At 39.3% G+C, this 12,397-nt stretch overlaps 2 protein-coding genes across 3 annotated transcripts; both read right to left on the minus strand.

Moving 5' to 3' along the window:
- Nucleotides 1-10: 10 nt before the first annotated feature.
- LOC119732718 (DNA-directed primase/polymerase protein-like) lies at nucleotides 11-7,587 on the minus strand. 2 transcript variants are annotated; one of them, XM_038206364.1, is made up of 10 exons: nucleotides 7,397-7,587; nucleotides 5,778-5,870; nucleotides 5,263-5,341; nucleotides 4,680-4,934; nucleotides 4,349-4,496; nucleotides 3,764-3,973; nucleotides 2,855-3,044; nucleotides 2,536-2,633; nucleotides 1,900-2,104; nucleotides 11-1,224 (listed from the first exon to the last, which is right to left on the minus strand). In XM_038206364.1, the coding sequence occupies exons 1-10, from the start codon at nucleotides 7,420-7,422 to the stop codon at nucleotides 798-800; spliced, it is 1,731 nt and encodes a 576-aa protein (XP_038062292.1). In that variant the 5' UTR covers nucleotides 7,423-7,587; the 3' UTR covers nucleotides 11-797. The 2 variants fall into 2 exon arrangements, with proteins under 2 accessions (XP_038062292.1, XP_038062291.1); XM_038206363.1 differs by having other exon boundaries at nucleotides 1,900-2,107.
- Nucleotides 7,588-11,533: 3,946 nt separating this feature from the next.
- On the minus strand, nucleotides 11,534-12,028 carry LOC119731833 (protein atonal homolog 7-like). Its single transcript, XM_038205109.1, has one exon. It carries the CDS (start codon nucleotides 12,026-12,028, stop codon nucleotides 11,534-11,536), a length of 495 nt encoding a protein of 164 aa, XP_038061037.1.
- Between the last annotated feature and the right edge of the window lie 369 nt (nucleotides 12,029-12,397).

The raw sequence follows: 12,397 nt of genomic DNA on the forward strand, positions 1-12,397 counted from the left end.
CTTCAAATAATTTTAAGTTGCTTGGATAATTGGGACCTTTTATTCTAAAACCAGGCTGACAATTGTCATCAATTTTCTTAAACTTCTGGAACACTTTGTCTTGTTTTAGATTAAATACTTTTGTCGCAAGCGTCAATATTAATACAAAAACCTGAATACTCTTGAATGTTAAAACTTTATATAAACATGTACATGCATCAAATGGCCAATCAAAAAAATAAAAATTTTCAGTTTTATTAAAATTGTTTATCCAATTAAAAACCCAATAATTAAAGTATAAATCATGTGATCATGCAGTTCATTACTTCAGTTGTTTTGAGGAATAACTTACAAGGTTTACTATGGGCTCTGTGCACAAGTACCCCTTCAACAGCCAGAAAAGGAGAGTTGGGGAGACCTAGACTGGTTCTCAGTCCATCCACTGCATATTTTGAATGATCCAAAGTTATTGGGGGGCAGGGATTAGTCTGGGAGACCATCGCAGGTTAAATTCGAACATGTTCACACACCGATGACGCCCACACCCGAGGACGCCATGGCCTAGCTTTGTGCACATTCAGGATAAATAAGTCGTGCGTATTCGCCCACGAACCAGTACAGTACACACGCGTGTAAAAACGCGCCCTCTTTTGTTGGCGCACGGAGCCCATAAGGTGAAAAAGGATGACACTGAAAGTTCTGATTCCTTTTTCGGTGTGAGCTGAATGCCATAACATCTTCCATCCCCCATTTGTCGCTCTGGCCTATCACCTTAAAAATATGCACGCATCCTTGCATTAGTGGTGTCAGGGGTGGGATTACATGTCCGAGTGTTCTGCATCAGCCATAGCTGCCAGCAGTTCCTCATCGCTCTCTGTAACATCGCCACAGTTACCCCTATCGTTGCCAATACCATCTGATGATGTAACCACTCTCTCATTATTATCGTCACATTGGTCAGTCCTAGAGCTCATGTTGCCTTCAACTTGGAGTGTTGCTGCAAGCAACTCCTCATCACTAAGCTCAGTCACAGTATTGTCCAAGCCTGTCATGTCATGTGGAGCAGATTCCCTGCCTTCCACAGCGGTGACAGCTGCTAGAAGCTCATCATCATCTAGATCATCACCCAGGGTTGGCAAGAGCTCTGTAGGGAGAGGTGTGTCTGGTGACTTGTAGCCAGCTGATTTGCAGTCCTGGTCGTGACATTTCTGGTAGTAAACACCACGACGAAGATCAACAAGTATCCTGCACAGAAAGAAAATTGCATTCCATTAGTCCTTTAATTCATTTTCAAAATGTGCACATCCCTCCTCCAAAAGAACTCCAACTTCTTTCTGTTTCCCTAAGTTACTTTTATATTCAAAGAACAATATGTCCAGTCACACATTCCTACAGATTGAAAATGGCACAACTCAATCCTGCATTTTAAAATTCAGTTTAAAGTTGAACTCCATGCCTCGGAGCACAAATTCAACATTACACAATCGGTAAAGCTTCTTCGGTCACATACAATGCTTACTTGCCAGGCGTTTTGGCAAAATGAGACGGAACTGGGTACAGGCCCCAATGGAGAAAAAACAAAACAAAACGAATGTGAGTGATTTTTTTTTTATCAACTTTCAGATATATTGATATCTGTAATATTTGATCTATGTCTACTACACATGTTTTAAAGAAATGGTCTCAAACTCGTGGGAAAAAGTGTTTCAAGGAAAAACAATAGGCATCTTTCATTTTTACAACTAAAACACTCGAAACTTGTGAGGCCTTTTTCTCAGTATTTTACTTTTTGGACATGTTGATCGACCTCTACCCAGTTCTGTCTCATTTTGCCAGAATGCATCACATTTATCTCTCCTTGCTCCCTATCCAGGGAAGGATACCAGACTTTACAGGACCAAGAACACTTATCAGCCTTACATAATGTTGTTGCTCTTATGCTGACGTTGGATGTTGCCACACCATCGATTCTTGATGATATCATAGACAAGTAGTTGTCCTTGAGTGAAGTAGACCCAGCGTCGAATCTCTCCTTGGATACCTCCGTTAGTGATCACTGTGTAGATGAAGGCATCTAGGTCTGGGTATGGAGAGTGGTTGAATCCCTCCAACAAATCACTAGGATCTTCTGAAACAAAGAAAAATCCATGAAACTCAAAACTAAAATCAGCTGTTGTTGAATTAGGGAGTCAGGTTGGTGGAGCAGTACTTTCCTCGCCTTCCACCACTGTGACCCAGGTTCGAATCCCACCTGGGCCAACATGTGGATTGGGTTTTCAGTCCCTGCCTGATTCCGTGGGTTCCCCCTAGAAAATTCTTCTGGGGTTTTCCTCCCACCTATAATTAAACTGTAATTTCCGCTCACTGTCTTCTCTCTACACTAAAGGTTTCTTCAGGTTGCGGGCTACAGTGCCTAGGTCACTTTTGAGGAATCCTTGGTTTCATTACCAGAAATAAACAAATAAATGATAGAATCTTTGTCTTGCTGCAAGTGCACTTTTTGAAATGGAAACTATTGTAGCTATACTACCAGGCTCAAAAACATTAGGAGTTTACCTTGAGCTAGAGTGGTTTTATTATTACTTGGACGGCTGCCCTTCGGAGTGCTTCCCTCATTACGTTCCATTGTCAAGACATGTGTACCTGGGCAATAACTGGCGCATAATGAAACAAACAATAATTTATCTTAAGCCAGGAAAAAATGCATAACTGGAGAATTTGATATGAAAAACTCCCAAGTTGATATAACTGATACTAAATGTGTTTGTTTGACAAGGACATTCACAATCAGGAATTTGGAAAGGAACCTTTCAAAGGGAACAGGAATGTTATGAGTTTTGAGACACTCGCCATGACCTACTGAACATTATCTCACCTGACATTAGTTATAAGTGAATCCAGGAAGAAGTGTCGTTCCATGGCTGAATCTCTAGCTGCCTGACTGGTACCCGACTTGCTGGTGATCCGAGGCTTGTACTTATTATCCTCAGCTATCAGCAAGGGGTTAGCCTTCCCAAACTTGATGCACTTGTAGAGACGGAAATTCCTGTTTCGGGTGTACACTCCTAAATGAGATTTGAAACTTTGCATGGCGGTAGTGTAAAGTAGCAAGTGTTTGCGGTAACACCATGTGGACAATTTTGTTTCCCCTTGAAGACGCCCAGAGTAACTGATCGGAACATCAAGTTTTACAATCAACCGGTTCTATTCAGAACCACACATCAAAAAGAGATTCTTCCACATGGTGTTACTGCAAACTCTCACTAGTGTACACTTCAGTTAGATGCAACACAGGGCTGAGCAGTTGTCTTGTCTCAATTGTATGTTTACCCAGAGACAGGAATATGATATGTCCTTAAGCAGGAAACTTTACTGCAATCGCTTCTCTGTGAACACCAGTTTGGAATGTTTGTTTAATGTATCAGGCATTAAAGTCACAATTGTTTGGATGGGAGGCATGTGACAATTTTTTTTTATCTCGACGGGTCTTAGGAATTATGTGTTGTTTTCTTTCCATCTGTCAAGTCAGGAGTAAGCACAGAGGTTTAATAGGGACCTCTATTAATTGACCATGAATATGATGACCTGAAGGGTAACCTGCTCCATTTGAAATGTGACAGAAATAAAGCTTTTACAAGCCGACCTGTAGATTATTGTTGAATTAACCCCATTTAAACTGGTGCACCTATGCACTTGTTAACTGTGATTGACCATGCTTCATTTAACCCCAGAGTGATGCTATAAAGAGACATTAGTAATGCATGAATGGGCACTGTACACATACCTTGATCAACAAACAAACTAGACTGGCCATCTTTATTCTGAACAAAGAGGTTTTGGTAGAGTGAGACTTCATGCTGCCTTTGTGAGTCTGGTACCCTGTTGCCCTCAGTCTTGTCTTCATGCTTTTGTCTCTTTGCCTCAGGCTCTCCATCACTCTCTGTAGTTTGGGAAATCCTTGTGATCTTCTGACAAACATGCTGTACAAAATTACCTGGAACATAGTTAACCAAAAGAAAACCAATATTCTATAGGAAGAACTTGTGATGAACCGATCTCTACCGTTAAATAACTGCTGTTTGCTATGATATGGTTATCAAAATTTCATTTTCATTCCTAAATATCTTCATCAAGAACTGAGTAATAAAATGTGGCCAAAAATAAGGATGTCCCATTAATAATAATAGTGGCATCTTATTAAGCGCAAACAGGTCCATCACTCGGTGACGCTCATGGCGCTATATTTGACTTTTTTTCTCAATGTGGTGGGAAGTGGGAGGTGTGGTGAGATAGATCCAGGAATACACCTGTTTATCAGGCATTGCTTTTATTTTGTGATCAAAATAATAAAGTATGAACTTCATTTTACCAGCTTGAACATTGTCTTTGAAAACCGTCTGTGGTAAGTTGAAGATAAGATGTCTACTGAACTTGTTGTCTGTTGTAGCATCCAGATTGATCACGTGGTGAACACCACACTGCTTCTGATATACATCCATCAGCTCAGCACACACAAACTATACAAAAGAAACACACAAAAGAAAACACATTCAAATCTACAGTTGAGAAATATTTTTAGGTCGACAGTCAGCTAGTATTCCAAACTATGCAGTGATGTTGAATTATAGATGGATACTTTGGTCTAACTTTGAAATCTTACTCACTACTGTATACATAACTTTGCATCCACTTGTGCTCACCTTGATCAATGTCTGCACCATTGCTGCCCCATTGCATTCTGGGTTCAGGGATCGACTGAATTCTAGATCAAAGTAGAGTTTGCATGCCGAGCCCTCAGGGATCACTTCATAAAACGTAGGATATTTTCCATGGGCTGCCAGGTGGTATATAGTGTGCCACAGCTGCAAGTAAGTTGTGATGACATACTTGCGTTGTCCCTTAGACGCAGTATCAGGTTTGATATTGTCAGCTTCGAAGGCAAAGACATGGACATCCTTAAAACAATGAAATAAATATGCAAATCGACTTAAAACAATTTTGATAAAGCTCTCAGCACTTGGCTGCCCTTTGCAGCAAGATGGAGACTAGCAAAACGTCCAAATAATTGCTCTCAACATTTTACATTTTTCAATGTTACTCCAGACTTTGTAGTTTCATCAATAATTCCAATTATTAGCAATTTGCAGATGAATGTGATTCTCAGCATTGTCTGCAACACGGGCAGGAAACTTGAAACTATACTCTATTACCGAAGATGTAACTGAAGATGAAATTGTAATGAAATGAATTTATGACCAAATAATGACTACCAGACCACTTTACCTCTGGGTGTGCAGCTGCAACATCAAATGCATGTTTCTGTCGATACACTGTGTGCCAGAACGGTGATGGATCTATCAGACTAAAACAATAACATACTTTTTAAAAACATATCAGATACTGATAGATAATCTAAGACAACAGTATCTGAACAAAATCACAAGTCAAAACAATTTACGTAAGAAGCCAAGAAGGACTAGTTACCAGTTTTGTGCCATGTAATTTACATGTACTGTTAATTCCAAAATATTTCCTCATCTCTTATCACAATTTGGGTTTTTAGGCAAAATAATTACAGTTCAAGAAAACATCAATACTAGCTGAAGCAAACTAGATGCAGTTTTAAGTATGCAAATTCTGGTTGATGCTGTATAACTAAGAAGACGATTTTTTTTTCAAATTGTTTACTGCAACATGTACATTTAGATTCTGCAAATATTTTAGTGTTGTATGCTGATGTTGCTGAAAATATTGGTTCAAGCATATACATGTAGGTTTGTGCGAGTATCCTATCTTACCATGGTCTGTATGCAGGTATGATGGGATAGGTCTGGTACCACGCCTCTACAGCTTGTAATTTCTTCAGTCTTTCCTCCCACTGTTTCTCCTTGCTATCCCCCCCCCCCAAAAAAAATTAAAAATATAAAAACATTAAAAGCATTGTGACGTTTGAATTCTCATGTAGGCCTTTTCATTTGGTTATCTTCATGAAGCGTGAGGGCAGAAAAGTTGGCGATCATGTATCTAAGATTCCCATATCTGGCCATCACTTTTCACCCTGTGCACAAACCCTATGGGACTGGTCTGAAAATTTGTAAGTGTTTTCTCAGTAAAAATTCAAAATTTGTCACTGCTTATTTTGACTTTTAGGGAATATTATCACTATCTGAAGGCTGATAAGCCATTTAAAGGAAAAATAAGTGATGGCCAGATATGGGAATCTTTCCCATGCAGGCATGTCATAGATAAAGGGCAGGGTTTTGAATTTTTGAGGGAAATTTGGGGGTAAAATGGCGATGACAATGACAAAACGGAACATGAAAATAAAGATGGCGATCACTATGCAATGAACATACCGTGATTGTGTAAGGCGGGCTGAATCGCACAGCACTAACCATAACATAAGCCACGTAGGACAATCGTGTGTTGCCTCCCGAGTGGAAGTTGGACAAAAAGTCTACTTGAAGTTTAGGTTGAAACTTAGGTCATTTTGAAGTAAAATAAAAAACACCCTTAACTCTAATTTGATCGAAACTAAATACACTACACGATCGCCAAAAAGTCCAAAATGCATACTTTGCAGAGTGAATTCATGAAAACAATACACTTACAGGGAACTGCCCGTCTGCGTGGCAAAACTAACGTTAGGGGTACAACTACAAACAAAACCTGGAGGGGACAAACAGGGCAGAATTAACGGGCCAGGGAGGATAGTTATACCTAGGTAATTCTGTCTTCCCGGACAGTTTTACCGGGGCACAGACTTACAGTTCATCATGTTCATGACACGTACACCTACAGGCTGCACCGGCATCGGCCGGCTTGCCGCCACTTAAATTCGGGGTAATCAGTATATACTCCCAGTCCCACTAACCATGCTAACTGGGGTGCTAGAAGTTAGAACCCTTTTTTCAGTAATCCTTACTTTTAGGACACCTCTATTTTGTACGAGTTCTGTTCAAAACTGACTTTTGCAGATGACTGTCCAGTACCAAAGTGACTTTTGCAGGCTAAAGAAGTCTTTTTTCTTCAGACAAACTCATGTTACTTTGTTAGTTATAATTTTGAAAGCACTTTCAAAGAAAATGTGACTTTCCTACCTTTTTTTGCAGTTCGCCATCTTGCTTTTTAAATTTATTTTCTGTTTGTCATCGTCGTCTTTAACCCCTCATAAATCAAAACCCTGCCCTCTTTCTACAAAATTAAACCTGCTGATATTCAAGAGGTGTCATTGCCAAATGTTCAAATGTGTCAATAAATATCAGAATGTCACTGTTGCGTGTCATAGTCAGCTGTTTTGGTGAGTCTTTTAACCTTAAATAGGAAAGGGGTCCTAAAAGTAAGGATTACCCCTAGTTAAGTTCGTGTACGAGTACGATTACGAATAAAAAAAAAAAACACATGAAAAATGATTTACCGTTTTTTCTGATCTATTAAAGCCATTTCTTCTTGTCAAGAAGTGTTCAAATATTCGGATACAACAGCAAACAGTGAGAGGAGGAGGATGAATGCCCAAACTCAAGATAGGGGGCCTAGTTCATCTTGTCGTTTTGCAAACTTGAAGTTTCCGCGGCGCGCATGTTATGCAGCAAAGATAGAGGGCGCTAAACTTACAAATTTGAGGAAAACTGTTCTTATTGTACCACAAGAGGGCGACAAACATTTAGACTTCAAAACTATTTGTCGACTATAGAGTGCAGTGGGCGACAAACATTTTTAAATACACAAACCTAGACTACCAGAGAAGCATTTATATCACAGAAAAAGAACGATTGTAAATTCCGTCAAAAAAGGCGACATACAGTTTTCACGACAACGAGCAAGCTCTGGTGCAAACATATACTAAACCAATATTTCAAACCGGACCATTCCGGCTCATTTTAGTGTCTGGTCCTCTGTGGCTGCTGGTCCTCTCATCGGTTCAAATTTTTTTTAAGCGATGTTTGTTTTTCCACAGACATTTCCCCCGGATGTTTGTCGCCCTCTATTGCCATAATTATACCAGGTTTCTCTTTAAAATGTGTTGGTCAAAACTGGCGGATTGTGACTGTTGTATCAATTATAATCACTTTCAAAATCGTTTTAATTAAAATGGTCCAGTGTTTGCGTGAATTTATTTCTTAATTTTTTGCAAGCCATTTACCACAGAATCTGAAGATGAGTTAAAAATCTCCCACATTAGGCACATGTCTGAAAAAAACCTACAGAACAAAAAGTAAGACGGGTATCTACTGCGCATGTGCAAATATTTGACAACTTGAACTCAAACAGAAGATTCACATCTACGAGGGACTTTAGTTACAACGAATCCACACTGTCTGTGAACTTTTCTAAGAAACCACCAAAGCAAAAAGAGATGGAAACTTTCGGTATTACCGTCTACGCTTTCTTGGAATATTAATATACTTACTTTTAGCGCTTTAAGTTTAAGGTAACAAAATATTTGTTTCTTGGGTAAAGCCATTAATCTATAACCTGAAAAACACCTGGAAAAACCTAGTTAGAGGCGAAAATAATCAATCAACATCGTTTATTCCATTTTAAATGTTTATTTTAAGTGTTTAGTTTTCTCTACTATTTTTTATGGACGTTTTTATTATCACACCAGTAACTGTCATAAAAGGGGGAAATCAAACGTAAGAATTATTATGTTTCAAACCCCTAGCGGGATTCGTTCTCGGGCCTGAGCGCTCCACCAAAGTAGCCGATGGATGAAGCGAGTGGCCCGTGATCGAATCCCGCGTCATCCGACACATAGGACCACCAATTATCATATCCCAATGTTTTTTAGAGTTATGGGATATTGACAATAGGCCTATAGGTGTGGGGAATTGAATCGCATGTCTCCGTTTTTTCCATGACATTCATTTCATTGATATTTTTTACGAAAATAAATTAATTTCATTTTGTATTAAAAAGAGAATTATGTACTCGTTTTCAGCGACAAAGGAACAAAGAAGCATAACATTATTATAGGAAGAAATTAATTAATAAAGAAGGGAAAAAACTGACACAAACACAGGAAATCTAAAGAGACGCAGTCATGAATACATAAACTTGCCAATGGAAAATGGTTTGATGCATGATGCCTGATCACATTAACAGATCACGAATTTTCAAACACTTTTTGCAGAAACAACTTCTTAAATTACTTCTGGCGTGACGCATAATTCAAATGATTTGCCTCAAAGATGAACTGATTGTATTTCAATGTTCAAGCACATTGACAAATCTGAGACCAAAACTGTACATTGACGACTTGGAGCTAAATTTTCTCACAGGTTCTACTTTGTTTTGCGACTTTTTTCCATGAAATGTACCCGGATACAGTATGTTACAGGAACGTGCTTGTCGACCCCCATGACCCTTATCTTCACGGTATGCGCATGTTCGCGGCTGCATGCGGGACAAGTTGAAGCATAATCCAGGGGGTAAAACATGCAAGCTCACGGCAAGTCACAAAGGCCTCAATGGAAATTTCTCTTATTGTTGATCGGAATTCGTTACGTCCTGCAGGCCCTTTCCTATGAGAACAGACCAATGTTTCTGGACCGATGTTTCTGAAGAATTAACCATGAACAGGAGACTACTCTGAGTAAGTCTTCTTTAAACTAATTAAGTTTGGCACATAGTATGGCTCACGACAAATTCGTCACTCAGGATTAAGTCTTAGGCTAAATCCCATATAATAACTCGTAATGCTGATCGGCTTATCTTGGTACAACCACATGTATATATTTTTAGTCTTTGACTTGTGGGACGTTGTTCACATCAAGAGCCATCATTCTCCAAATCAATGATCTTCTAATCCGATGCGATCCCTGTGTCTAATTGGTGCAATCATTGTCTCTGCCTATGGTCAGCCACATGTCGCTCCACTGTCATTATGAAGATGAAGCCATATTTTTGGGGAGTAAGATTTCACGCAGGAATAAAGCTTATAGCTATCCAGGTCTCTCGTCCAAGGCGCTGTTCATCTGCAGTCAATATACACCAAGCTGTAGAACAAAGGAAAAAACGGACATACAAGAGAGTGAATGTAAAGAAATATACCGAAAATAATTGCCCTGTGCGCCGTTTGGTTCAAACTTTAAAGCGAGGCAGAAGACGGTAAGCCTTGGTCATCATGGATTCCATAATTTTTTTTATTGGTTTATTTATTTGTATTTGTACATCTGTGTAGTCATTTGTAGCGTATACAGGGCCCAAATGGAGACAATGAAAGTTTTATACTGTTTGGGAATACCCTGGGAAAAGAAATGTAATAAATAGGCCTAAATAAATAAATTTAAAGACGCGCTAATTACGTGTATTATAGTAACGACACGAAAGACTGTTCTGCAAATATTATAATACAGTCGCACTTTATTGTGTTCCAATATGGCGGTTCAGAGATTGAGTGAAAGTAGAATGCTGCACAATAACTTTTATTTGAATCAATGTCACTTTCAACCTTAGACAGCTGAAACTATTATCATGGTGTTTGAGTGTTTAATGTTTAGTAACTTTAAGTTTCATGTGAAATGAAACGATGGTTATATAGCGCCAGTCTAAATGCTTACTGTTGTGAAATAAAAGTGGAGTTGTCTGCGCTTTCGGGCATTACAACGATTTATATTAATTGCCAATACTGCCATTTACTAGCAGTGGAGTACTGCCCGCCACATAAAGTCAAGCGATATACTAATATACATGCACGTGCCAGTGGGAATGCAATTTTCATTCTAAAATTAGCAACAAGGAAAGAAACCCATCCCTAGACAATTATAACAGACGACCAGGCGCAATTTTCTCATCAAATTGAGACACAGAAAGAAAAGGGAATAGTTAAAGCATGACTGAAGTTAACCACAAACAAAACCTGTCTGTTGGCTTTTAACTTCGATAGCTGTCTCCAGATCAAAACTACAAACTGACCGATTTACTTGTAGAAAAAAAGTCCCACATGGATTGCAAACAGTAACAGCATGCGACACCGTAAAATATTCATTATTAGGACACTTCCGTCTCCGAGTATAAAGAATTAATCAAATGGGATCTTAAAACACAATTTATTGCACGCTGGCTTTAACTCAACATGAAGCTGGTTCTAAAACTTAAAATGTTTACAGGCTTTGAATAACGAGTTTTCCACTCGACGAATTCGTCCTTGACCCAGATCTGTCGTGTTGTAGCACGACGAAAGTTCATGACTCCAGCACTTTAGAGACTAAAAATACGCGCCCTTAAAGTTGCATTAAGTATAAAACGAGGACCCAGGTACAAACAGCCTATTGGACAATTTGCTAATAGAATATGGTTATGAGCAAACTTTCTACCAACAGATGCTCGCGATGCAGGTCAGACGCTAAGGTGCATAGCGTTTATACTCAAATTGCTTTAGACACGTAGTTATATTCATTTCTTTTATCATTTTCTATAATTGACGTAAGTGTACTTTTATCATAACAGAAAGAAATATTAATTCCTAGAGTCCACGAACATTGTTGTCTGTTTTTGGTTTGAGTTTTTGTAAATTATTAAGATCTTACCATATTAAAGTGACTTTCTTGCTTTATTCTGAAGAATCAGATGTACATGCTGGAGAGATATCGTTGGTGATACAAGTAGTTTCACTTGTCTCGTTATCATCAAGTATGTTCTGCAGTTCATTTATGTAATTAAGTGCCATAAGAAGAGTGTCATACTTTGAGAGTTTACGTCGACCAGAAGGCACCTTTTGACGGAGAAGATCGAATGCGTTGTTGATGCTATCCATTCGGCGTCTCTCTCGTGCATTGGCGGCCAGACGACGCGCTGGACGGTACTTGTTGGTCCAGAGTTGACGGTGAGATGTCATTGGACCCCGTGATGCATTCCTCCATCGTGTGGTACTCTTACCCTCTTCACAATCTCTACCATTGATGCAGCAGACTGGAGAAATGTGCAGATCTTGTTGGGAAGCAGTGTCTTGTTTGCTGATGTCCTGACATTCGCTAGTGCTGTATATACGACTCGTTGTTAAAGGCAAGACAAAATAACTCAGCGTCGTTGCAGCATTGGCCGCCATTTTGAATTGGTAACCTCTCCGAAGCGCGCAACAGGTTGTTGGAGAGTTTGTCATTCTCTAGTCTCTGTTTCGCGCTTTTTATAAGGGTTTAGAATCACCGAAATGACACCGTGGACCAATCAGAATTGAGTATATCACAGCACGGACCATGGCGGAAGCTCATGCGACAAAAGTGGTGTTATAGGCCACAGATATGGTATGTGAGCGAACGGCATAGCATCTTAGCCGCTCACTAAGAGGTTTACAACTGATCTGTTATCAGGAGAATGTCAACCACTTTCATTTTCATCTGATCTATTAAATTATAGATGGAACGATCATAAACCTAACGTCGAATCAGTGATCAACATCGCTCAGTTTCTTCCAAAC

This window comes from Patiria miniata, unplaced genomic scaffold (assembly GCF_015706575.1).
Source record: "Patiria miniata isolate m_02_andy unplaced genomic scaffold, ASM1570657v1 HiC_scaffold_24, whole genome shotgun sequence".
Taxonomy (NCBI): domain Eukaryota; kingdom Metazoa; phylum Echinodermata; class Asteroidea; order Valvatida; family Asterinidae; genus Patiria; species Patiria miniata.

Coding starts and splice junctions, on each gene's coding strand:
- LOC119732718 (XM_038206363.1), bottom strand. CDS start 7,422: ATGGCTTTAATAGATCAGAAAAAACG. Junction 5,871..7,396: donor TTAATAGATCAGAAAAAACG/GTAAATCATTTT, acceptor GGGGGGGGATAG/CAAGGAGAAACAGTGGGAGG. Junction 1,225..1,899: donor CATAAGAGCAACAACATTAT/GTAAGGCTGATA, acceptor CTTTCTGTGCAG/GATACTTGTTGATCTTCGTC.
- LOC119731833 (XM_038205109.1), bottom strand. CDS start 12,028: ATGGCGGCCAATGCTGCAACGACGCTGAGTTATTTTGTCTTGCCTTTA.